Source organism: Sander lucioperca, chromosome 1 (genome assembly GCF_008315115.2).
Source record: "Sander lucioperca isolate FBNREF2018 chromosome 1, SLUC_FBN_1.2, whole genome shotgun sequence".
NCBI classification, from domain to species: Eukaryota; Metazoa; Chordata; class Actinopteri; order Perciformes; family Percidae; genus Sander; species Sander lucioperca.
The window spans coordinates 41,319,675-41,346,863 of record NC_050173.1 but is presented as its reverse complement, the minus strand read 5'-3'; the positions used below and the strand labels follow the sequence as shown (position 1 = coordinate 41,346,863).

General features: G+C 40.7%; 1 protein-coding gene across 16 annotated transcripts in view; it reads right to left on the bottom strand.

Annotated features, from left to right (window-relative positions):
* Nucleotides 1-1,247: 1,247 nt before the first annotated feature.
* rapgef2 (Rap guanine nucleotide exchange factor (GEF) 2) overlaps nucleotides 1,248-27,189 on the bottom strand; it is a 121,711-nt gene continuing 95,769 nt past the window's right edge. For 9 of the 16 annotated variants that reach the window (XM_031317180.2, XM_036004337.1, XM_031317181.2 and 6 more), the window contains 22 exons: nucleotides 26,181-26,317; nucleotides 25,107-25,265; nucleotides 24,270-24,422; nucleotides 23,412-23,576; nucleotides 23,026-23,133; nucleotides 22,724-22,927; nucleotides 21,306-21,414; nucleotides 20,045-20,321; nucleotides 18,188-18,345; nucleotides 17,321-17,335; nucleotides 16,585-16,825; nucleotides 15,550-15,933; nucleotides 15,241-15,452; nucleotides 13,360-13,483; nucleotides 12,891-12,914; nucleotides 11,100-11,323; nucleotides 10,413-10,580; nucleotides 9,612-9,761; nucleotides 7,761-7,962; nucleotides 7,134-7,663; nucleotides 6,389-6,801; nucleotides 1,248-4,183 (listed from right to left, as the gene is read on the bottom strand). In XM_031317180.2, coding sequence (XP_031173040.1) covers nucleotides 6,425-6,801; nucleotides 7,134-7,663; nucleotides 7,761-7,962; nucleotides 9,612-9,761; nucleotides 10,413-10,580; nucleotides 11,100-11,323; nucleotides 12,891-12,914; nucleotides 13,360-13,483; nucleotides 15,241-15,452; nucleotides 15,550-15,933; nucleotides 16,585-16,825; nucleotides 17,321-17,335; nucleotides 18,188-18,345; nucleotides 20,045-20,321; nucleotides 21,306-21,414; nucleotides 22,724-22,927; nucleotides 23,026-23,133; nucleotides 23,412-23,576; nucleotides 24,270-24,422; nucleotides 25,107-25,265; nucleotides 26,181-26,317 — 4,121 coding nt within the window. In that variant the 3' untranslated portion in view covers nucleotides 1,248-4,183; nucleotides 6,389-6,424. The remainder of the gene's footprint in view (nucleotides 4,184-6,388; nucleotides 6,802-7,133; nucleotides 7,664-7,760; nucleotides 7,963-9,611; nucleotides 9,762-10,412; nucleotides 10,581-11,099; nucleotides 11,324-12,890; nucleotides 12,915-13,359; nucleotides 13,484-15,240; nucleotides 15,453-15,549; nucleotides 15,934-16,584; nucleotides 16,826-17,320; nucleotides 17,336-18,187; nucleotides 18,346-20,044; nucleotides 20,322-21,305; nucleotides 21,415-22,723; nucleotides 22,928-23,025; nucleotides 23,134-23,411; nucleotides 23,577-24,269; nucleotides 24,423-25,106; nucleotides 25,266-26,180; nucleotides 26,318-27,189) is intronic. The other 7 variants (XM_031317178.2, XM_031317173.2, XM_031317186.2 and 4 more) reach the window with 5 other exon arrangements.

The window sequence follows — 27,189 nt, the reverse complement described above, 5'->3', positions numbered from 1 at the left end:
CCCTGTAGCTGTTTTGCCATTTTTGACATGGAACAGATTTACAATAATTCTGAATATTGGCACACATTGCGTGCATATTCAATCAAATGAATGCTCCCAAATCCTCCATTCTCTGTCTCTGCATGTGATAGACTGAGAATAGAAACAGAAATGGAGCAAGAGACATTGAAACTTGATTTTTTACCCTTCATTTACCAGGCTGAAAGTTTGTATGAGTGTGTGTGTGAGGGCTGCTCCCTATTTCTCATGGTCAGAGTGTATATCATTTTTTTGGAGAGCGTGACAAATTGGGGCCCTTGGCTCTGTGATAGAGGCAACCAGGACCATCTAGCTTGCGTTATTCATGAGGAGTGGGAGCTGTGATATGGTGTCTACTACCATAACAAAGCTACAGTCCAAATGTTAAACTGTACGAGCGAATACATTTCTCCATCTGCACCCACATTCTGATAGGAAACAAAGGCATTATGGCGCCAACTAATGAAATGTTAACTGTTTTAAGATGTCGATTTTTCTTTTGAGAGTGGGTTTACAATGAGCTAACTCAATCTTTTAATGATAAGAACACAAGTAGTGATAATTTTGTGAGTATGTTTAGACCAATTACAGACAAATGAACACAATCTGTATACATTATAATGAACGTATTTTCAGGCCGTAGAGTTGTTTGCAGAGAAACAGCACACTCTTGTGGTGTGAAACCAAAATAATCTTCAACATTTTAATCCATGCACCATACTGCTATATTAATTATCTATGTAGTGTAGAGTTTTAAGATATACAAGTACAATCATTTTCTAACAAAAGCATAAACCTACTTAATCATTTTATTATCTTTGTCTGCCAACCTTTGTTACCAGAGGTGACACTTTTTGAATTATATTTTTTAAATCTAATGGTATGAATGGAAATGTATCCATAGTATATTAATGTTCCTTTAAGTTATTAAAAATATGAGCAATATCAGCAATTACGCCAAAAAATGAGCCACAAATTACAAGGTTTTACTTGCAGCAGAAACAACTGTAAGAGCATGTATCCCCAAAACATAGCCCAATCATTTTTCTTGTAATGTGTATGTAGTGCACAGCGAGTTGGAGATATTGAATTTTATTATGAAACAGCTAATTTGAGAAACAAATTAAAAATGAAATTAGAAAAAGTGAAAAAATGGGAGCTGGGACTTGCACTATTCTCACAGCTCTATGATAACAAGACAACACAAGTAAATAAAATCAAGGGGAGACTTCAATATCTCTTTTTTATTAATTCTGACACACTGTGGTCAGATAGAAAAGTATGAGAGTTACACTTTTCAAGTTGCTTCCATGACTTGTGCAAACACTAGACGGTATCTGGGGGGAAATCCTCTGAAAGAAAAAAAACGAATTGGAAAAGAAAGACATTGAAATGAATAAGTGCATTTAAACCTATGTGTTGATTCTTTATGCAGTATTTATTGATTCCCAGCTTCATATAAACTGGATGTTGAGGCATAAACATAGTACATTTGAACAAAAATATAACCAATATTTACAATTATTGTATTAAAAATACAAAAACAACCGATACGTACTCCACCAATTGTCTTTTTAAAAGACATACAGGTCAAAGTAGTACAAGAAAGAATGAAGAAAAGAAGGTCATCACCAGCTAAATGTACATTTCTCACTGACATCACACATCAAACGGAGTAGCAGTTCTACCTACTACACTTATCTTTATGCTTGTACATTTTTGTGCAACTTTTTGTTTTTCGAAGTAGGACTCGGCCCGCTAATATGCACATTATCTTCAGAGTTGAATGAAAGTGAATGATGCATGTCACCACTGTATTACAAACAAATTATTAACAATCCATCTGCAGCCATTACAACAAAATTACAATAACAAAAAGAAACCCAGGAAATTAGTGTATAGTCACAGACCACAGTGGAAAACACTGCACTCATTCATCTTTTTCTCAGTCTGTAGTTTCCAAGACTGATCAATGTGATCAGTGCGACTCAGTGATAGAAGAAAACAAAAACAAAAAAAGTTACTTTTCACAATTGGATTTCTAAGCGTACTGATTGGCAGCCTTGAAAAGGTTTTCTTCATATATCAACTTCCCCACCGGAGTCCAAGATAAAAAAGAAAACATAAAAATCTTCAGTCACTTCCTTTGATGGCAAGATACAGTGGAAAACTGGATGCAGGCGTTAGCGATTTACATACAGCATCTACTGAGCTGTTTGTCTGTAGTAGGTGAGAAGAGTTTCGGAGGATGAATCTATGAGCACAACAGCAGAGGGAGAGGTCGCTCTGTGTGTAGACAAAAAGATCTACACTGTAACACGTAATGGCCACAGCAAGTCTGACGCCATGTGAAAACAAAACAAAGAAAATGCTTGGCTTCATCTTGTACTGAGTCTTAACATATTAAAAAAAAAAGTCTTGGGGGAAAATCTTGAATAAGGCATTTCACTCCACTATTTGCTTGATTCAAGACTGCTCTTGAAACGAGGTGATTTGTGATGGGAACAACCATGTAAAAGAAATGTATGCAATCATGGCATTGTAAGGCGCTTTGGACATTCACAAAATGTGGCATATGTTCACGTTGGAAAAAAAGCCAAATCTGAATTTGTGGATACTTTTATCTTAAAGGGAAATATGTGTTATAAGACTCTGTACAAGATCATTTGTAAAAGGTACATACAGGTACACTGACAATTTACAGATGGCAGCTTCTGAAATATGCTGATGTGGGTTTGTGATCCCTTCATACCAAAATAAAGGAACGAGAGGCAACGTTTCTAATGTCAGTGAGTGCCCGCTTACTGCTCACAGTTTGTGCTATGATTCACAAGTTGCTGTGAGATTATAACATTTCCTGCCAGCGTCCATACCGCACATCAGCTTTTAATTTGGGCTTAAAAAGGTCAAGCTCCAGGAAAACATCTTTTCTATTGCAGCTGCAGCTAAACTTTAGTTACTTTGTGTAGCTCTGATGCACTGTAGAGACCAACACGATGGTGTCCAACATGTTCGCTCGGTTTTCAGTCAATCACCTCTGTGCTTCTTGATATCATCTACAGGCCAGTAACAAAGCATTATACGTTCAATGTAACAGCAAGCAACATGATGAAGAAAAGACTTTGATATAACCAGACGAGCTCCAAAGTGGGATGACAGTAAGATATGGTTCACTCATACCCTGGTATCCAGACCAAATGTCTGGTAACATCTAGGATTGTGCTGAAAGTGCTATTTTTCTTTTTTAATTAATTGTGTTTTTGTGTATGTACTGGTACATAAAATGTACGCTGTGTATGTGTGTGTGCATGTAGGTATGTCAGTACACTGTGCATGTTGGTTCTCCCTTCTGGGCTCTCCTCCTAGCTTTGATTTGAACCAACACTTGATAAGCTTTCACATGTGAAACGAGATAATACTGGATTTAGAGTTCAAACACTCGACAACAGATTGACAGGTTGTTTCAGTCCAAGCAGAGAAATGGGCTGACTTGGTTTCTCTTTTTCGGCCCCCAGAGTGCAATCAGTCAGAGAAAATTACAAAAAAAAAAAAAAAAAAAAAGAAACCTAGTGGGAAGTTGAAGATTTAAGAGTCAAGTCAATCGTGGTTTCTCTCGGTCTTCAAACAAACGTCTGTTTTCTTTTTATTTGTTCTGTTTTTTTCCGAAAGTAGAAAATGAGAAAGTGCAGATGAAGCTCAACACGTCTTGATGCTGTTGTGTTAACAGGTGGGTTCGGGGTTTTGTCACTGGGAGGAGGGACGGTCTTAAGGAACCGCTCCAACATCTATGTGGTTTTGTGTGTTTGTGGCCAGGTTGACCCTCCTGGCACCAGTTAGGTTTCTGTAGTCTTTTTCCAAAAAGTGCCAGGCATTTTGTCATCGTCTTTGACCTTCTCTCCATCTCTTCTTCACAGTATTTTTTTGCATGCAGGGTCATTCAACCCCGTATGATGCTTTAAGGCAGGGGAGGGAGACGAGCAGAGGAATCCACCAATCAGGAGGGAGAGCCAAGTGGAGGAGGCAGGCACGTACGTAACTGATGAGTCCATTGGTCTGTCTATCTGTCAGTCTCTTTAATCCTGCCCACCCCAAACCAGGGGGCCTTCAAGTTACTGCAAAAGGACGTCCACGGTTGTCCCTCAGACCGCTGACACCTGTTCATCCTCTGTGAAAACAAACAACAGTGAAAGGTTACATTGAATGTGGACATGCAATGTATAAACACATTTTTAAAGGTTAAAAAGTAGAAAAGTGTTTACTTCAGTGACAGCTCAAAACTAAAAAGAGCAGCTGCAGCAGTATTTAGTTGGAATGTCAACCTTGCCTTCTTACGCCAGCTTCACACTGGATGTGTGGCGTGAGCGCGGCGTTTTCAATGTCTTTGCACACCAGAAACGTGTCTGACGCGGCGCTGCTGCTGCTAGCCTTGTCTGTACACATGTATGTTTCCCATTGATAAACTGCACTCAAGCAGTAGTATACTTCATGTTAAACATAAATATATACTGATTTGATAACAGCAAAGACAACATCGGCAGTATTGACGGCAAAATAGGCTACAGAATATTTCGCTCTGTATTGACAGGTGCAATATTTGAAAATCGATAATTATTTATTATTATCTTTTTAAATTACATTTATATCTGCATTTATGTCAATGTCACCTAGAGACTTTCAAACATCAAAATGTCATTTATGAAATGTATTCGTGTCAAAATGACATATAAACATCTTTTCCAATTCTATTTGAATGGAAACGCTTCCAACACGCTTGCGTGTCGCGTGAAAAATAGACGTTTTCGGAGACGTGCGTGTCACGCAGGCAGTGTGCAAGCTCTAACCTGTTAACATGGGAGCCAAAATAAAAACGGACACGCCACGCAGCTGACACGCTCACGCCACGCATCCAGTGTGTAGCTGGCCTTATAGGGCACAAACCATGAATTGCGTATACTTTACTACCAAACATTTTCCCAGAGCATGCCATCATTTTTCCATGATCCATGTCAGTATGATATATAAATTAAAAATAAATCAACTTGCAGGGACTTGAAACTTGACAGTGACAAAGGAAATGTTGTCACTTTTATTCTGAAATAAATGAAAAGTTCAAAGGTATGTTATTGACTCATTATTGGTAATGCAGGTTTGTGAGCAGGGGGCTGTTTTGAACTTGCTGTTGTCGTTTCATATAAAGATGCACCATCATCAAATATATGACCCTGGATGTCCACTGGATGCTGATGCACATTCTGAGTGTTGACTTTAAGTGCACTGGAGCGTCTATTCTTTAGCAGCTAAATTTGTGATATATATTTGAGTTGACTTGCTGACATCTTTTATGTTTTACAACCATTGAATACAGGTTTGCAGCTCAATTAAATTGGGTGACAGATGTTTAATTACCGTACTACCCCATGATGTAAAAAAAAAAACATCAGTCATTCAGTCTGTCTTCCTTCCCCCTCTCTTTTCCTTCTTCCAGGTTCTCTCTCTTGCTACTTACTTTCAAATAAGAAAAAAATAGTTTTGCTGCTTATATTAAGACAAAGTCAGTAACAAATGAAATGCATCATTAAGTATACCTATTTCCCAACGTATATTAACATAGGCATTCATATTAATTCACAAAAAATGTGAAGTTTGTACTTCAGAGATGTGAGTTTGTCGGGCAAAAAAGCCCCAAGCCCATTAAGGTAGGGTGGAGAAAAGAGACATGTGTCAGGGGGAAGTAAGATGCTATGCTTCACATGTCCAGCAGACATTGGGTACATAACAGCAATGTTTTAATGTAAGAAACTTCTAAAAACTAATTGTCAAACTTCAGACTTCATTAGAATGTGAAAAAAACCTTTGAAAAACACTGGACAACTGCATGTATAAAAAGTGCTGCTACAATAACACAGAAGTCACTGTAGGTGAGTCAGGTGCGTGCTGGTGCAGGAGAATGGTGGTGCATGTTTTCAGGCATTGAGTTTGATTGCATGGGTGAGAGGGTCCTAAGAGCACTGTGCCTGCTGATGGATGCTCTTCGGCACAGTGTGTGAGACGGTGAGAGAGTAGAGCAGAATGTGTGGTGGCAGAGAAGTGGTGAGTTTCTGGTCCAACCAGTATGACTCATGCATGATGACATATTGTGAGTTAAAGGTGATGGTCCCAGTCCAAATAAACAATTCCCAGATCATGAATACTAAATGTCTGAATTTTTTGGTTAGGAACATTGACGGAGAATTGTAATCTGGAGTGGGATGATCCTACTGGTGCTGTGGGAAGTTGTGTGAAGGAATGGTCAGTCTCAGTCCAAGTGTGTGTTCCTGTTCACATGCAGGTTCATTGGAGTGGAGGGGCAACCTGATAAATTAGTTTTTACCTGCCTTGGGGCCTGTTAACCCCCGTACACACACTCTCATGGTCTGGGAGTCTCAGGTGTATGCTGTGCCAGTGGCTTTGGCTTCCTCAGAGCGATTAGTTTGGAAGACAAGGACTCACCCTCCTCTTCCTCCTCAGCTTCTTGTTCCTCGGCCGGTGAGCGTGTGCGGTGGAGGCCGCCCGTTCGCTGTTTGGCCCCCTGGTGGGCCAGGTGGGAGTCGGGCGACTGGGTGACCATGCGCGAGCGCTGCAGAGCCGTGGTGTAGTCTGGTGGCCGGCGGCCTGAGTGGGTCGCCGTGGACGTGGTAACAGATGGGGCGGCCGGGTGCTGCACTTCAGCGAGGTCGGAGATGGTCAGGGCGGTGTAGCCGGGGGGAGTTGGGGGAGGCTCCCGGTAACGGCTTTCTTTCCGCGCTAGAAAGACACAAAAGAAGATGAAGATGATGAAGGCACTTTCAGAATACTAATTTATAACATTTGTAAGTCTTTCAGGAGGGCATTTTTTCCCCCTGATAGCGATAGTAGAGAAATAACAAGAAATGGCCAGTGAGAAAGGAGGGATTAAATGCAACAAAGGTCCTGAGGCAAAAAATGCTGCAATTACATGGTGAGCATCCTAAAACCCCAGGCCTGTCTTTGTCTTGAGATAAAAAATATTCTGCCTGAAGTATAACAAAATATGTTTCCTATAAAAACGTCACCAATCAGCAATTAAAGCAACAGGACTGTAAAGTGTAGTCACTCACAAAGGAGGCCTTTACCCCCAGCGGTGATAGGTGATGGTGAGGGCCGGCCGAGCTGCTTGGCCTCCTCTGACCCGGTGGATGTGATGCTACTTGTTTCTGGGTCGGCATTGACGTCCTTCCCTCCTCTCCTCTTAATGGTGCCAGTGTCTCCCTCAGAGTCCTCTCCCCAGTACGCAGCGGAGGATGAGGAGGAGCTGGCGGATGCCCAGCTCCCCCTGGCCTGGGCTGCCCACAGAGCAGCAGGCCCTCCTAATAAGGCCTCTGGTCCGCCAGGAGGGAGTCCTCCAATGCCCCCTCCGCCTCCACCTCCACCAAAGGCCAGAGTCTCCCAGCTACGCCCCTGCTGCATGGTCTGAATGTTGTCGTGGGAACCAGAAGAGCAGGAAGTCCAGGAGCCGCGGCCGCTGTCTGCAGCATCGAGGGAAACACGATCGCCCTGATCCTGGGTCAGCTCCTCCGAACTGGGGGAGGAGAGCACTGTAGGGCAGCCGGTGTAAATGCCTCGACAGTCCTGCATCGATGAATATGACCTAAGAAATGATAACAAATAAAGAGAAATTACTCAAGTTTGAAGGTCAGATAAATAAAACTGAACTTCACCTCAAAATAAACTACTGAAGTTCCTACCCGAGGCTGTACTGGTCGGGGTCGGTGGTGGCTCTTCGTTCCAGCCGCTGTCCTCCGATGTGTGATTCCCCGACTCCTCCAGAGTGACGGAGCCTCCTCTCCTCCTGCGCCATGTCGAAAGAGGAGTTGCTGACGAGGCTGGAGCGAGAGGAGATCTCACTGTGACCGGAGTCCGAGTAGGCGTCTCCCATTCTGTTGTAACCTGGGTGAGAGAGCAATAAGTGTTCACCTATGGAGGAAAGGAGTTCTTAAAAAATGTATTTAAGCGTGTATTTTGCGTGCAAAAAAGTAAAGCTAACCGATTACTTTCAAATCCCTAAAAGGAAAAGGATGATAAAGCCCTAACATGGCGCCCTTACATGCTGACTGGGTTTCAACCACGTTCCAACACAAAGCTCCAAACATCAAAATAACTTATGGTGGGTCAACTTTTTTTCAACTCTCATCATAAAACATCCGAAATTGACCTATCTTATCTCTTTTATATGTGAATGAGGCATCACACACACAGACTGCAGGGATAATTGCCATTTCCAAGTAAGCCAACCAGCTCTTTGGGGTACGTGCATTAGATTCTTACTGAAACAGCAGTTTGCTACAACATTCAGGGTTTCAACACAGCGCTGAATAGTGTGGAAAAGTTTAGATAATAAGCGTGAAGGGACTCGGAATTACAAAGTCTGGGAAAATATAGAGGAGTCACTGGTTATGATTGCTGACACGTGTAAGGACATATTTTCTAGTTATAGGCGACTGTCATTGTGGCATTTGCTGTAGCTCAGCTTTAAGGTTCGGTCGTATTCCCCAGCTACTATCAGCATAAATCACCTCAATAACCTCCTTAATTCCTGTCTTTTGAGTCTGACAAATGAGGGGATGTTTAAAGGAAAACTTTTAGGAGGCTTTAACTATAAAGATGTGGAGCAAACATGAGCCACTAATAGGTGACATGGTCTAAACTCAGGCCTAAGGGGAGACACATGAACTCACAGGACCCTTGAGGTTCCAGCAGCGACAAAAACAGTTAATTTCTAAGTTAATTTAAGCAGCAGATAAAGCCAGAGCCGTGAAGTCTACAGTAAAGCCACCCAGTCCAGCAGCTTCTATAGCAAGAGCCAGTTGCATAAAGAAAAAGTAATATGTTGCATGCTTGCCACACTAACTTTTTTAGGATCAATTTTTACTCTTTTTGTAGCAGAGAACAATTTTAAGATTATGATTGTAATTAATTATGGTATTATATTATAAATATTTTGGTGTTTTAATATGTTTAGGTTATTAGGTTATAACTTCTGAACTGCGGGCCTTTGCACTTTAAAGTATATTGTTTTCAGCCTGTCTGTCCTGTACCATGAGCTCACCAAGACAAGTTTCTAGCAACATTTGTTGTAATGGCTATAACGTTAACTCTAATGCTGTGTATAACCACTGACAGCCGGATCGACCAAAGATTTCTGTGAACCATATATGTCGTGCTCAGCAAAGATGTTGCCAAAATCCTAAAACAAAGAATTATTAGCATTACAATTTAAAACGCAGGTTTACGGCTTAGATTAGTGTTGATATAGGTTTAATGCACCTGACTCCAGACTAGTTAGTGCCATGGTTCTCAGGCCTATAAGCGTCCCATCAGACAACTACCAGTTTATCTGTGGCTGCTGGGGTTTAAAGGGCAAACTATTTTTCTGACTCTGTGGCTTGCTAGTCACAGGATGAATACTAGTACCCAACAGCATATCTGAAACATAATGCAATGCCTGCTGGCAGCCACAAGGTGGCATTTGTGGCACATCATGACAAAAGGAAAGAGCATGGAGATGGTGTGGGAAGGAGGGAGGATTATTGGCTTACCCTTCTTGGGTGAGCTCTGGGGGGAGATGGGAGGGGAGGAGAGCTGGGAGGAGGCGTTGGACACAGTGTCCTCTGGCTGCCTCCGGTGCCTTTCGTTCCCCTCCTCTGACAGAGACAGGATCTTCTTCAGAGACTGAGGGGAACTGGTGCCTGTGGATATTTACAAGAAGATGAGCAGAATTAGCATGAAGAACACTGCCATTCCGCCCCAGGGGGGGCTGGGATGCTAAACTGCATTGTCTGGGTTTTTGTTTTGTATTTGCTTGTTGTCAGACAGCCTCCAGGTGGCAGCACTGTCACAAGGAAGCTGGCTCTGCTATTGTCTGCAAATAACAGGATGCGGAAGAGAAAACAGGGCAATGGCGGCACCAAGAAGGACAAGTGAACAGAAGATTTATAAAAGCTTTTTTTCACTTGATCCATAACAACACTATTATTCATTCAGTCATTAAATATGACGTGACATGCCCCTTACTATAAAATACAAGTACAGTAGTAACTCTGGTGGACTGTACAGTTCAGTTGCTGATAAGGATTGTTGGACATATTCCACAACAAGAATCATTTCAAACAATCCAATTATCTCTATTACTTTAAATGATACTATAAGCAAAATGTCCCATGCATTGCGCTTTACTAAAAAGATTTATACACACTTCTCAATACAAATACCTTTCTAAAATATAACTTTTCAAATACAGAGAAAATGATAAATATAAATCATGTATTAGTGTACCTCAAATGACTGGTTGTGGGTATACATTCAAACTTACAAATCTCATTATTCCAAAGTAATCTTACCAAAAGGTGGGAGATCCTTGACTGGCACTTTCTTTCGGGATGGGTAAAGGGCCACAGCGGGGACCTGCAGGGCCTGGTTTCCTTTGGCCAACTGGCCCCTCTGTTGGCTGGCAGCTCTGGACACGACTGGGGAGGTGTCTGGCCGTTTCCCACCGGCATTCTTGGGCACTAAGTTGGGCGAGAAAGCAAATTCCCATTACAAAGTTAGATTTGGATTTTAGGCCTTAAACTGAAATGTGTACGTAAAAGGACGTACAGTATGAGAAGGAAGGAATTTGCTGTGAAATTTAAGAAAACAGCTGGTGACTGATAGTCAAAGCTGTTCAAAACTGTGTGTGAAGGTCTTTCTACCAATGCATTAGCAGCAAGTAAAGTTGGCATTAACAATGAGAAACTGGCCTAGTGATTCAGTCATTTTTATTCACTGCCAATGAGTCTTAAAGCAAGACACATTCATCCAGTGGTCCCACCCTTTCTGTGTCTGCTGTGAATCCTGGGAACATGCATGTGTCTCAAGAGAAGTATGCAGTTAAACAAAATAAAGAACTCAACGTTTAACTCTAATTACAGTATATTCTTGAAAAGGAGTGCTCTGCAGGGAGATTATGGGTTTATCTTATACATTATATTAATATGCCTACATCTGTTATGCATTTGTGTGTGCGCTAAGTTGTGTCACAAACTCACATGTACTGATGGAGGGTTCACACTGCACCGAGAGCGTCTGCAGACTCTCCTCGTTCGTTTCCAGGCTGAGGTTGGACAGGTACTGTTTGACCTTCCTGGCCATCTGGGCGTCCTCGTAAAGCTTTTTAGCGTTCAGGAAGGAGCTGCGTCGCACCCTCTTCTTGTGCCCGCCTGTCTGGTTGACGTCGAGCACTGCCGCATTAGCGCTACCCTGGCTTAGGGAGCTGGTCGCACACATAGGCCACCACACAGACATATAAACACAGAGAGGAACGCAAATGTGCAGGCACAAACGCAGACAAAGACGCACAAAAACAAATAGAAAGAATAGCGAAAGACTTATTAACATATTACTTTAGTGTGAACATGTATAATTGTACAGGTAATACTACTGTGCTACACAGAGAGCCTGGTATTTAAACTTGGACATGCAGAGAGCAGCTTTAGGTATTTCTCTCAACTCCAAAACATTCCAGTCATTCCAGATAGCAGAGGGGGTTAGGGACGATGGCTATAGTCAAACAACAGGGGAGTAGAAAGGGGGAGTTCTACTAGTGTAGCACGATCATAGTTTTACATTTCTGTGGTTTGAGTCATAGCTCGTAGTAGGAGTCTCAGTCAATGGTACACAAAACAGTGTAAGTCCATGAGAAGTCACGTTTGTTCTCATCAGTGGAAATCTATTGATCAGCTTTCATTTCCACAAAATGTTTCTAATGTGGATAGTTTAAAATGTTGATTCTACGAGATACCGACTATATACAATTTATGTGTGGTATGTATGGATGCTCATTTCATTCAATCATTTTGTTTGAAGTACTTCTTTCGTAACTTGTAATTAAAACGTAGCACCTCATATTGCTGAGATTAAGATCTCATAATTACAAGAAAACTCTCACAATTAAAGCAACACTAGAGAACTTTTCCCACTTCGGTTTTTTTGTCCCATTATGTCTCATTCGAACTACAGATCCGCTACCCGATCTGGCAAACTTGCATAGTGCGGTTATAGCCGGTACAGAACCGCAAAGCGAATGCAGAAGTGCCGTTCACCCTGTTTCGAGTTGATGGACCACTGAAACAATTTTGGAAACATTATTTTAAGTTACAAAAGTTCTCTAGTGTTGCTTTAAGAGATACAGATGTTTGTAATTCCAAGATGCCTTTCTCATAATTACAAGACACAAAGTCATAATGACGAGATACAGAATTCTTAATTATCAGAAAACTTCCTTTAGTGAACGCAATGTGCTTCCATATGTTTCCCATTGAATGTCCAGTAAATGCTGTATGCACAGCGATGTCCAATTTGACCACAGGAATGTAAAGCATTATAAAAGAAAATACTGTATATCCAGAATCTCTGGCTGTTTGGAGCTTTGGTATACAGATAAAACCTCAGACAGGTACAATTCTGAAACTGAAGCTGCATGCATATTGTTAGGTAAAACATGTCAAAAAGGTCACATTTGCTAATGTAAGGCCGGAATCCAACATCAATACTATTAATGAGTTGTGTGTTTAGGATATATGTATTAGTTATAGTCTAATTCATGTTCATGTTAAGTTTACAGAATGTGAAATAGTCCAGTGTGACCAAATGTTAGCAAAAGTTACCTTTGTTTCATTAAATGCACTATAGTTAGGGCCAGGCAGTGTTAGGGGGAGAATTCAACTCAAACTGGTTAATGGAAACAAGGTTTCAGAAAAGAAGAAAAGAAGCACGCAAATTGGCGGAAAAAAGGACCGTGGTGCAGGGAGAGCAAAAGGTTGTAGGGTCACCAAACTTACCCTAAACTTCTCCATTTCTTCTTCCTAGAGGGTGCGTGCCATGAACAGAGAAGCATGGAGGGCAAAGGGTGGATGAATAGAAAGAGAAAGAGACAAAGCTTAGGACAGGAAAGACCACCAAGATCACAAAAAGAGAAGCAAATTTCACCAAAGACCCACGTGAAAGTCAGAGGAGAGGAACATTTAATGGTAACACCACTAAGAAGTGACACCATTAGACAAAGACACACTTTCACAGGAGCACTGTGCACATTTTATGCCAACAATGTGTATAGGGAAACAGTTGCCAGAGAATAGTTGCCAGAGGGAACAGCTGCTTGAAAGAAAAGCGTGATGCAGAAATCTTTACTGAATCTATGTGAACCGGCTAACCCCAGAGTTTGGTTAGTCTGTGGAGTGCTGACTGGTCCTACAGAGAGGGTGAAGGATCATTTTTAATCTAAAATCTGGTTTTTGACAGGCGTCTTACCTGGTCCGGAACATGAGGGCCGGGTCCATGTTGACGGAGGCCATGCGACCAACATGGCGAATTTCTTTGGCAATCATCCTCAGCTTCTCAAAGTTCACCAGGCCGTCCACTTTGGAGTCGTTACCTGAGAAATGAGGGGAGAAAGAAAGTGAACACCAATTACTCACACATTACACAGCTGACAAAACTAATACCGATCAGGAGGGCTGCAGGAATGAAGAAAGTAAGTAAGTAAAGTTTATTTGTATAGCACCTTTCACAGATAAAGATCACAAAGTGCTCCACAATATAATGTAATACAATACAATAAAATAAAATACAAGAAAATTTAAATAAAAATAGAAAAAAAAACCTTGACTAACTAAAAGCCTGCTTGAATAGCAGAGTCTAGGGGTGTAAGAAAAAATCGATACACTTGAGTATCGCGATATTTTATTTTGCAATACGGTATTGATTTTCAAAAAGGAAATATCGTTTTTTTTTTTTTTTTTTTTTTTTAAAACGTTCAACAATATTCATGTAAGACAGTGGTTCACGTTTATGTTGTGTTTAAACCCCCTACCGCTAGATGGCTATGCTGAGACGCACCACTAGTGTCCTTGCCTAACAGTGCCTGACTTTTTGCTAGTAGCTATAGCTGTTTACCTAAAGTAAACTTCTTTGACTTCTATGAACTTCATATTTTTTTAAATATTAGTTTTTCTAAAATTATACTTTAAAAAAATCCCAATATATCGCCTTACGCCCAGTATCGAAAGATATTGCAATATATTGAATCGTGACCCATGTATCGTGATACTTATCGTATCGCCAGATTATTGCCAATACAGAGCCCTAGCAGAGTCTTCAAGTGCTTTTTAAAAGAGTCGACAGAATTCACACAACGTAGAGAGGGAGGCAAGACAGTCCACAGCCTAGGAGCCACTGCTTGGAATGCTTCCCTCTAGTTATAAAATGAGTGCGGGGAACCACTAATAGCCTCTGACCTAATGACCTCAGACTACGGGTGGGAGTATGAAGCTGTATCAAGTCAGAGATATAGGGAGGAACTTGACCATGCAGGGCTCTTAAAGTAAGGACCAGGATATTAAATTGAATTTTATACTGCTAAAGGTGTGATGTGTGCTCTTTTGTTAATGTGAGTTAAAAGCTTTGCAGCAGAGTTCTGAACAGCCTGGAGACGGTAAAGCTCCTTCTTACTCAATCAGGTAAAGAGACTACAGTAATACAGTACAGTAATCTAAACGAGAGGAAATGAAAGCATGAATGATCATCTCCAACTCACCCTTTCACACTAGTGTTCTTAATTTGGAAATATTCCTCGGTTGGAAGAAACAGTTTCTAACTAATTGTTTAGAGTGGTGCTCCAAGGACATAGCTGAATCAAAAGACATAATAATAAAGACATAATACTGCCCTGCAAAGCAAAGCCACAACTACAAATTTGAGGACCATAACCTGACATTAGGTTTGTTATACCATATAACAAATATTATGGCAAAGAAATGTGTCATTTCCAAGGAAACTGCAGAAACTAGCCTTGGGTACATTTGTTTGAATGTTAATTACATTGTCCATTTTTAAATAAAATGATTATATTATTATTATATAACGACATATTTCTGTTACACAGTCTGCCTAACTATCCTCAAAACTTTAGGGCAGTATAGCCATAGCACAGTAAAATAAATGGTATGTGTACTTCTACTTACAATTGTTTCAATGTAAAATGTGACATTTATAATTTATCATATGACTATGAAAACTATGAAGTCTGGAATAGATTTTCAGTCACTGGTTAACTTACTGTAAACTTTACAAAATACTACCAGATTAGAGGAGGGTTTTTTTATATAGACACATGCTTTTCATGTCATATACCTTCATGTAGGAAGGTGAGGTCCTTCTTGATGACGGGGAACAGGGGGATGATTGGTGGCTGGAGGTTCTGATTGTTGAGGACATTCCTGTACTTGGCCATATTTCTTGAGGGGTCGAAGAGGTCCTGCAGGTCCCCGAACAGCTTTTCGTACTTGCTGGGCAGCTTCTCCCATGTTCCCCTCATTCTGGAGACTGGAGCCAGGTTCAGACCACTGTGAAGCGCGGGGGGAAGACATATTAAGCATGGGCATGGCGAAGTGGGCCAAATGCACAATTCACTACACATGTATTCATTATTCCCTGTCTCACCTGATGATGGCGAACATGGAGTTGAAGTTCTTGCACTCGCGGCAGTGCAGGGCGATCTTGATGAAGTGCTTAACGGTCTTCATGCGTTTGAGCTGGTTGGGCTCCCGCGTCACCTCCGTGGCCACCCAGAAGGTCTCGTGGTTGATGGCCTCCTCGAAGCGCTTCAGGCTGGCCGAGCCCGTCTTGGAGCGCAGCTTGTACAAGTCGTCGATGTATTCAGTGGGCTCGATGGCACAGAAAAGTTCAAAGGCCCGCATGGAGAGCTGAGTGGCAACCTCCACTGTGCTGAGCTGTAACAAAGAGATCTGGCCTTCTCGCAGGAGGTCCTGAGCGTCCTCGTCTGAACATAGCGTCTCTGTCTCCATGTTGCTCTTTAGGTAGTATCTGATGATAGGGGAAGATGCGGGGTTGGTTTCACTTAAATCAAGCAACAATGGCAAACATTTTGCTAGTGAGAGGATTTACTTATTTTCTCTATTTCTTATCATTCTAAACTGATAACATTTTGTTTTTTGAGTGTTTGACAAAACAGGCAAATTAAAGCCCCAACCTTGTGTTCTTCATTTTAAAGACTAAATGATCAATTAAGGTTTTTTTTTTTATTATTATTATTTAAAGATTTGTTGTGTGCATTTTCGGCCTTTATTTGATAGGAGAGCTTAGACATGAAAGGGGAGAGAGAGGGGGGAATGACATGCAGCAAAGGGCCGCAGGTTGGAATGAACTTGGGGCCGCTGTGTCAAGACTAAGCCTCTGTACATGGGGGCGCCCGCTCTACCAGGTGAGCTACCCAGTCGCCCCAAGAAACTAATTGTTAATTGCAGCACTAACTTATTCTTATTTGACCTTTATTTAACCAGGATGGTCTCTTGAGGTTAAAACATTTTTTTTGTTGTATCAGTGTCCTTGCTAAAATGGCAGCACAATTATGTTACAACATCAACATTCATGTTAGGAAGAAGAATAATCCTATGTCTAATCCTGACATAAAAAGGTGGCACTTACAGTAGCACATCCAATTTAAGATGTCATTACCTGCCACTTAGTTGAATCCTGTCGGCTAGTTTAGACAGCTGGTCTGGCAACCGCCTCTGTTTGATGACGCCCTCAGGTGTGACGGATACTTCACACAGTGAATAAGCCTCTGCTGCTGCAGTCAGGGCAAACTCCCTGATAGCCTGAGCCACAACCTCCTTCGCCGTCGTGTCCTTCCCGATCATAATGTATCGAGACTGCTGGTCTGCCTTGAAGACTCGTAATACCTGGTCCGACATATCTGGGGATGAACAGAACACATAATGAGGATAACTGTTTATTTATCAGCGTTGTTTTTACTGTGAGGTTTTTCAAATCTCATTATGAAAGTAATGGCAATGATTTTTTGCCGTTTGTTTTACAAGATATATCAATAGCCATTCCATCTTCCCAGCATCTTTGGGACGTCACCCGCAAACCTCATTTCCCATCATCATTTATTAGTTTGATCAGAAACACAACTCCACCAATCATATGACCCAAAATCTCCATTAAATACAAACCAATACCCATGTGCCCTCAGAAAACTTTAAGGTCAGCAGTCAGCGCAATGCTGTTAGCTTGATTTGATTAGCGTGACAAGCACCAATGCAGATTAACTGAGTTTATGTTACGTGTACAAACTAAAGTACGGCAGCTGATTAATGTCTGTAAGTCTGACAAAGAGGCTGACAGCATTGATAAAAGCACGAATGTTCTAGGAGAAGCAGGAACACAGGGAGAGCAAGATACTCACTCAGTATGACTGGGACTGGAAGAACACAAACACCATGTGATGGACAGGAGTTAATAAAGATAGAAATACAACAACCATATTTCTATCATTGGCTCTATACAGTTGGTAGGGTAACAGACTGTTTAGGCAGCTATCCCATCAACATCTCTGGTTGAATTAGTCCACTGCGGCCAGAGAGCAGGTCTTCTTTACAGCAATAAGGATTTACAGATTTGATGCATCACTATGATAAGGTACCTTAATCCATGTGGTGTTTAATTACCCCACAAAGACATTTATACCTGGTTATTTTATCTTCAAACGGCATCTCAATTAAGTTAAGTTCATCTTTGACCTTGTAAACAGCAATTGACAAACTGGGCTAACTCCACCTGCTGATGAAATTCATGTGTTATGATCGAAAGCTACAACAAACAGCTACTAAACAGACCTCCAGGTGAGATTGTTTTGTCAGCTGGTTTCTCAATTGAATTTCAAGAAAATGAACCATATCACAATCTATATCAGTATGAGGTAACATAGCATATCCATATTAACCCTATTAATATATCAGAGCCCCATCATTTCTAAAGTGATCAAATGTGTTGTATTCAAAATCTTAATGTGTAAAGTAACCAGTAACTAAAGCTGTCAGAAGGAATAGTATTCTATAATTTCACGTTTTAGGGTTCCTAATATTATTATAGCAACTGCTGCTAATGCAAATTAGCAATAAAAAAAACTTTTAATACAGGGAATAATGATATTTTTTAGATCTTAATTGCCAATGATGATGTCAAATGTTTATAGGTAAGGAAATAAAAAAGTGATTTGTTACTACAAACTTGCCAGTCTCACATTATATCCACACAGCAATGTAATACACACCAGGCTGGTTGTTGAAATCGAGGATGCGGTGGTGAGACTGCAGAAGGTCTGGGTTTGAAGACGAGAGGTTTCCACTAACGGGCAGAGCTGGTGCGATCTGTTTGGACTGCTTCATCCCCACAATGATGTCGTCCTGTGATTGGCCCACGCAAACGTCACTATGGAAACAAGAGGGAGAGCATGGGAGGGGCGAGACAGCAGTTCTGTCAACAAAAGGCAGGGGGCGATATTAGTGTTGGCAGGAGTTGGAAGATGTAGACGCCTTTTGGGTAAGCAATCCATAGACTATATTCTGCAAGAAATAAACCCTCCTTTTAGAACTAATATTTGGTGATGTGTGCTGTGACAGTTTCACAACTGGGTTGGTGAACAGAAATATCAATCTGAAAGCTGAACCTGGTGCTAGATCATTAAAATTACAAACTGAACAAGAATCCCACTGTCCTCAGGAGCTAGTTACAAAAACTCAGTATTGGCACACCTGAAAACTAAACTTTACAAACCTACTTTTTTATTCATAATTTATCTCAGCTCTCTACAATCAGAATTTATATTAAGAATTTGTCATTATCCACAGTGGAGGCACCAGATCTCGCAAGAAATTAAGCGATATTCAGATATTTTTATAAAACCTAATATTAGGCTTATTAGGCTTCAGGGAAAACGAGCGTTGGCGCTACCACACACAGCAAAGGTCACATATTTTATCACTGGGGGGATTGTTTAAACTTTCATCTGGTAACTACACTGATAAAGAGATGAGATGCATCAAGATATGTCTGACGCAGCTCAGCGGGTGCTTGATTGATTGAATCAGAGTAGCACGTCACAATGTCAGGAAAAACTTTGAGCTTTTACAAATTGGATAAGGTAGCGACAAAGAGCCCAATCAGTTCAAATTAGATGGGGATGTGTGGATCACTGCTTCCTCTCTGCCCACAGCATAGGCCCAATCAAAATCATCTCATTTCTCTCTCTCAGGCTTTTAGAATCCTTTTGATATAAAACAATCACAGACCTGCTAGTGGAGTGAATAGGCAGCTGTGTGCAGTTTTCTGACACCATCACACATAATTATATAGGGTACTTAAATGTTAAATCTCAAACATTTACCTCTCAATGCCATCTAGAACGGTCAACATGAAAACAACAAGACAATTTCAAACATTTCAAGTATGCTTGTTTGGTATATAAAGTGTTACATAATCTTGCCACCCCTCCGCTGCATGGCTTTTTCCAAAGACTTGAAAGCCGAGGTAGTACACGGGCCTCTGTAAAAGGGGACTGTGTGATACCATTTAGACGCACCACTTCTGGACAAAACATATTGTCAATAATAGAAGGTAAACTCTGGAATAGCTTGCCCCTCCCAATAAGAGAGTGTCCTACATTCAACACCTTTAAAACTCACTTAAAACAGTGGCTCCTAGAAAACCAGAGATCCACTCACTTTTAACTGTCACACATTTCATCACCCATACACTTTCCCTGTTAAATTGAATGCAGTATAGAGGTGGATGAATAACGTCTTTGTCATCATGTATTTTTTGGTTTGTTTTGTTTGTTTGTTTTATCAACGTATATGTCACCATTATGTGTACCTTTTAATTTATAGTGAATGAGCGCTGTAAGACTGCTGGCTGTCTCTATGTTAGTCCTACGTATGTCACCTGCCTAGGGACTGCAGATGAAAAGTAGTTATTTTTACTGTGTTTTTTATACAACTATGTTCATAAATATGCATGGTCCCTATCAAATAAACCAATAAACCATAAACCAAAAGCTATCTTGTGCAGCTTTACGATAAGGTACAATTATTGCCCTGATAAAAAGTTACAATCCACATGGTGTTATTACTTGTATGGTTTAGGAGGCAGGATGCTGGTGAGCGTCTTGTCGAAGATCTTCTTCAGTTTGTTGCGTCCTCCCACCGAGTTGGCCTTTGCTTTCTTGCTGACCTTCTCCAGGCCCATCACCTGCTCCACGTCCACTGCCAGGTCGGGGATGGAGTAGCGACTGGCCTTCTTGATGTCTCCGATCTTTGGAAGGTGGGGCGCACCGTTCTTTCTGTCATGTTCCTCCTCACCATCCAAATCGTGGTCTTGTTCTGGCCTGGTTAGCAGCTCTTTAAACACTGGACAAAAGGAGGAAGGAGACAAACATTTTGGTAAAAGGGCAAATTCTTTGTATTAACCCTTGTGTTGTCTTCCTGTAGACCATGAACTTGTTGTCCTTCCGGGGTCAAAATTGTAAACGTTTTTTGAAAACTTTCTTTGGTGCTTTCTTACCCCGCTGTTTTTGTCACTTTCTTCGAAGCTTTTGATTCTTTTGGTAAATGTTTTTGGCACTTTTTTCAGAGCTTTTTATTTTATCCATGTTCAATAAACCTAATGTATATGACATTATACCTAATTCTTTTGTATAAAAAAAAAAAAAAGAAAAAAAAAAAGAAAAAAAGCAGAAACTATTAATTATTTTGAGTAACTGATAAGATCAGAGGATGTCGTGTGGATCACAGACTGTTAATGTCAAAGTTTAGTCAGAATGCTGTTTTGAAACAATTTAAAAAAAAAATTCAAATGCTATGGAATTGAATAAAACACCCAAAATGCAAAATTCAATGAAAATAATTATTGATTTTTACCTGCGAAGAACGTACATACATGTTGTTTTGGATTAATGAAAATACTGTGAAGATCATTCAGTGATGGCTACTAAAGGATTTTTTCCCCAGTCACTCACTCTCTATTCTTTCAGTAATAATAGGATTCTCTTTGTTTAAAGTATTAAGTTTATATAATTGATTAAATAAATACACCAGTTCCCAAAGCATTTGGTTTGTGATGTTTTAAAAGGAAGCAATGTCTACTTGACTACTCCTCCCCGGTTACATGTATTCTACCAGTTGTGACCAATTCAATCAGAGTCATTTTGCTTGCTTATGCTATAGTTATTTATTTTTAATTCACAAGAAAAGAGCAACGATTTGAGAAAAGTCAGAAATCATTTTTGTATTCAAGAAATAGGTTTAATAATCTCGCGACCGCTCACTCACCCCCACTCCCCCTTTCTACAAAATGCTAACAAGGTGTGTCTCATAAATATGATGAAACCTTACCTAAAAGGTTAGTTTTCACAGTTATGGACAAGTGGGTGTTGTTCTTCAGAATCTCGTTGGCTTTGTTGAGCTGGACATTCTCAAAGTTCTGCCCATTGACCTCCAAGATCTGCAGAAAGAAAAAAAGAAGAAATATATCAGGTGCATTTGACCAAACAGTCCATAATATTGACCTCATTACTCTCTAATAACATGAACCAAATCTAAAGCTATGGCTACCTGGTCCTAACATACACGTGTAGATTTAACAGTCGAATTGCTGCAGTGGTGAGCAAGAAAAACCTGCCAGTAATGTCTTTTCTGCCTCAGTTGTCACAGTGTCACAATGAACTGCCTTCCATCTTGGATCTGTGCAGAAAGGTGCTGAGCCTTGAACTAATGTATAAGTTCAGTAATGATCTCTAAACTACATATTTTATCCAGTGAACATAGAGGCACTCCTCTGGCATGTTATACATCATGACATTTAGCCCAACACATGGTTTTGACATGAATGTTAATTGTCCATGTCACATTCAAATTGTCTTAACAGTTTGACCTCCGGTATGTGAGCAGGATATTTGCATTTTAACACAATCTGCTAACCAGCCTTCACTGCTTCCTCTTTAGTGGAAGAGGAAGTCACCTTTGACTGTAACTTAAGTACAGGCCATCCTCTGTTACCGTGAAGCCGGTTAACACTGAATTAGATGACCAAACGTCTGTTTTGGGATCAGCAGCGATTAGAAAGACGTTGCATGGAGTTTACCTCTAATGGCCTGAAGGGACTAATACTAAAGCTCGGAAATTATAGGTCCTGAGTGAATGATGATCGTAACTGAAGCTGTAAAAAAACCCGGAAGGCGTGAGCAGGGCATGAGAGAGTGAATGCTTCCAAGGATGCCAGCTTCTCCGCTTCCTTTTTGGAAAACAGCTGCAGAGGATGTTTGGAGTCAAGAGGGCTTAACTTGCATCCAGACACTCTTAAGATGGTTTCAAGGATTAAGGGACTTTGCTTAAAGCCCTGAGGCCTGCAGAGTGTGAAAATGGTTGAGAAGTCAAGTTGTGAGGAGAAAGCCAACACAGGGTGCCTGCAGCTACTGGTGAGTTCAATTTAAGACTTAAAAAAAAACAAACAAAAAAAAAAACTTTTAATGCAAGTTAGAGCAAAATGTAAAACCAATTTCACAACAAAAAGGAACTTCCAACACGAGAAAAAAAGATCAGTTCAAGTGCTGGTCTGTGACAAAAGTGATTTCTGCTCACAGTTGTAGCCTAAAGACAAAAAAAAACGATTAAGTTGAAGGCTATGTGCAGCTGCATTTACAGTTTCCCTCCCTACAGTTGCCAACAGGAAGAGGAAATCCCAAGATTTTAACAAACTGCCGACACTTTCTTACAGCAGAAACAATGTACTCTGTCTGAGGAAGATATTTTACCTGATCTCCACGCTTAAGGCCAACTTCTGCTGCCTTGCTCCCAGGCTCCACGGCATCAATGAAGATGCGGAAACCTTTCTCCTGACCTCCGAGAAGGCTGAAGGCCAGTGGAGAGTCCCTAGAAGGCTTGGTTAGCGTCACCAGCCGTGGCTTGGCTTTAGCAGCACATGCTATATTTAACAGTCTGAGGTGCCCACACATTTTCTGGAAAGAAATATGACATGTGAGGAAAATGCAGTAAAAGGCATACACAAAATACATTTTTGCACGTGAGTCATCCCTATGTAAGTGGTTCTACTTACTTCTTTCTCCAGATTGTTTTCAAACTCTTCCAGAAAGTGAGTCATGGGAGGGTCACCCTCAAAGTCATTAAAGTGATTGTTTACCCACAGCAAGACTACCCGTGTAACCTGGAGCAATCACATCATCAACACGGGTCAATATACAGTTTACCGGTTGACTAGCAGTGCATGTATTATGTAGTTTACATCCTGACCTTAAAATGGCTATGGGTTCATGGAAGATCTCTGCTTAGGGGTGTTTGAGTGTCTACACTTTCAGGCAAGTTGTCTATTCAATTATTCAATTGCGTGTAATTGCAGTATATAGATCAGACATTCTGTCTCTAATTAATATTTAAATTATTTCATCAGTTCACGCAGATGTACAGTGGTACAAACACCCGTACCTTGTCCCTGAGACTGGGGTCGTGGAACCACTCCAGGAGCTTCTTGCCCACGACCATGGGGCTGGAGAGGAAGGTCCTGTAGGTCAACAGGAAGTCCTCGATGTAGGTGGGATCCACCACTGAGTGTTCCTCCACCAGGTGCATGGTGAGACGCTCCGATGTGCCCTGAGGTTTAAAATGATGGTGTAATTTGTTTAAAATACCCGTTCATGCAACGTGATTGGCTTGCAAAGATCTGTTTTAATATGTAGCAGTACTTAGACCAAGAAAGTGGATCACATCACTCCAGTTCAGAAGTCTTTACACTGGCTTCATGTGCCTCAAAGAATTGATTTCAAAATACTTTTGCTGGTTTAGAAATCACTAAACGGTTTAGGGCCAAAATACATTTCTGATCTGCTAGTACACTATGAACCACCCAGACTTCTCAGGTCGTCTGGGACAGGTCTGCTTGTTGTCCCCAGAGTCAGAACTAAACAGGGGGAAGCAGTGTTTAGTTTTTATGCTCCACATATCTGGAACAAACTCCGCCACAACTCTCAGTTCTTTTAAATCAAGGCTGAAGACCTTTCTTTTTGATGTTGCCTTTCTTTAAATAATTGTTAATTTCTTATACTGCACTGTAAATCTTATTCTCGTATTTTATCCGTTTTTAATTTTTTAATCGTTTTTAAGTGCTCTTTAATGTTTTATGTAAAGCACTTTGAATTGCCCTGTTGCTGAAATGTGCTATACAAATAAAGCTACCTTGCCTTCTTATTTGGTTGGCTGTTGAGTGAATCGGGTCTCTTTTGAGCCCTCCTAATTTTTTTATTATGTTTTTTGAAAATGTAAATTTGCTGAGTGTTGATTTGTCACCTTAATGACGATGTGTCCTTTCCTGGTGCCAGTGCGATCCAGTTCGCGGTGTTCCTTCACCATAACGATCTCCCCTTCCTCTTCTACCTTCTGCATGTTCTTCTCCACCTGGTTGAGGATGCAGCAGTAGTCCTGCTGGGCTATGCACACAAACTGGACAAGACAAGATCAAACAAGAGTTAGAGGCAGATTTGAAACATATTGACTCAAACTTAAAAAATATATTGATGCTACCTGCTTAATAGTATTGCAGTTACATGTATGATATGCGTGTTACTAAATCTCACTAATTCTTGAACCATCATTTGATCAGAGATCAGCAAATCTCTCTAAGAAAGCAACTGATTAGAACACAGATTAAAAGTTAAATTGATACAACTGATGGCAGCTGATTAGAAAGAATGTTTGCACAGCAACTAAACTACTATCCCCACTGATAAATTATGAAACATTGGTCATCACTAATTAGAAGTAAAGATTGTCTCATCCGAGCCGCTGAGCTCAGCTCCTGATGATTAGAAGGACTAAAAACATGTCATTGCTCTTTACATGTGCTGGCCTATTTTCTTTGAAAATGGTTGTTTCTTACATTTAAGTGGATGCTATCGCCCAAAGCAATTCGCATTGTCATGAGTGCAAACAATGCCTGCATGAAGTGGGTCACAGTGGGATTTTGTTTTTCTTTTTTTTTAACAATGTTTTTATTCATTTTTGGGATTTAATATCATAGGATATCAGGATTCTTGCCAGGCTCTTCACACTAAGATGCATATGAAATAGACCTGCTAACCCTAATCCCATGATACTATGCAGGAACATTTACAACGAAGATCCTACCTGGCAGTCATCCACCTTGGTCTTCATCACGCCCTTCATGTATTCCTTCTCCATGGTTGGTGACACCCCAAAACTGTTTCCCATACATAGGATTTCTGTCCGGCCCTCAGGGTACGTCACCTCCACCGAACCGTTCAGAATCACCGACCACGAGTCAAGCTGGAGCCGAACAAACACGTAATTATAGTAGTTAGGTGTTGGAAGAAAAGAGAACAAAAAGAAAAGAAAGAAAATGTTGGAAAAAGAAAAAGGAAACGCAACAACAATAATAACTTTTTAGATCAGATTAAGTTCAGTCAAGTAATATTCCAAACAGCTGGTGTCCCTTAAAGAGTCAAAGTTATTTTTCAAAAAGAACAATATGCAGAAACTACAAGGGGACTGCTGCACTAACAGATGGTGTTTTACTTCCCTCAGAGGAATATAACAATAGCACAGGATTATCAGAGTTGCCCAGCAAAACACAACCAGAATGTGAAGATGCAATCCAGTCAAAGTATTGTTCCAAGTCATACACGCTTGATTGAAATTAATTTTTTTTAATCTTTTTAAGGGATTACGTGAAAATAAGGATGTTTTCAAGAATTCCTGAAAAGCTGACATTCACATATTTTACCCTGACAGCAACAATATGCTCACTGAACCCCTGCATTCTCTGTGACCAGACATTAACTAAAGTGACCAGCCCTTCAAGGCAAGGTCTGCTCTTTATTGTTTGAGTGCATCGTAGCAAATACAACAATCAAATTTTCTTCATTGTTGTCATGTTATGTCTTTACCACAGAGAGAGAGAGAGAGAGAGAGAGAGAGAGAGAGAGAGAGAGAGAGAGAGAGAATAAGTGATGCCTGCTTTAGTTGCCTAAGGGATCCTAGATCAGGCATGCTGGTTGTCTGCCATTCAGATTTAATAGAGCAGAAAAAAACATTAAATGGAAGACGAAAGATTCATTGGTGTGAAGGGGTGAGACTAAAGTTCAGTTCCTCGACAGACACACACATATATAAATATAATTAAAGGCAAGACAAAGTCACAAGACAGGGCTTATGTGTGCGTACATATGCACCAACACACACCTCCTCTCCATCATTGAGAACGATGGTGCCGGCACGTTCCACCACAGCGAAAACCATGACGGCGCAGAGTTCCCTCCTCACTGACATGGTCATGTTGGCAAATGCTGGCAGCTGATGCATGAACTCCAGTAATTGCTCTGTGAGAGGGACAGAGGAGAGACAGCGGAGGAAGTGGAGGAGATTTAGAAAAAAAAGAGCAAACAGAGTTTTGACACCCAGAGGAGAGAAAGAGGGCAGGCAGCGCTCTTGGCAAGCCTGCATTGCCCTCACATCCAGCCAATAAAGGCACGAGCTGGAGACAAAGCATCAAAATGGATCATCACCACAGTGACTAGCCAACAGAGGAATCCTTATCTGGAGAACAAAAAAGCCAAATATCAATTCCATTGATATAACTTTCAAGGCAAGCCATTGCAGACACTAAGACTGAAACCACATTTAGTGCTCTGATCATGTATAATGGATCAGATCACCAAAATTAACAAAATATATATATATATTTGTATAACTTGGAAGCATTGAAAATGACATTTAGGGCTAATCTGCCTATTATGTCCTTGATTACTTCAATCAGATAATAGTTTTAAAAAATGCCCAAATGACTTGTTTTATTCAACAAACAAACCCTATATATATTTAGTTCATGACAAAGACAAGCAACAGATCCTGACATTTGAAAAGCGGGAACTATCAAAGGTTTGGCATTTCTGCTGACTAACATGATTAATCAATTATTAAAATACCCATTACCCGATTTTGGGTGAATGGCTTTAATATTGGATGTATTTGAGTGACGGTGTCACCAAGGGAAATGCTATATATTATCTCCAGACATTCTGTAGAACCCTACTCTAAGGTCCAAAGTAGGAAAATACCCATCTCTCGCCATCTACCAACCAACTATCCCCTCCTGGCTGGCCATCAGCAGTCTGGCTTACTAGCTGACCTGTGCTTGGCATGGCAACAGCCTTGTGTGTGAAGCTGCGGAAGCAATGAAAGTTTAATGTGC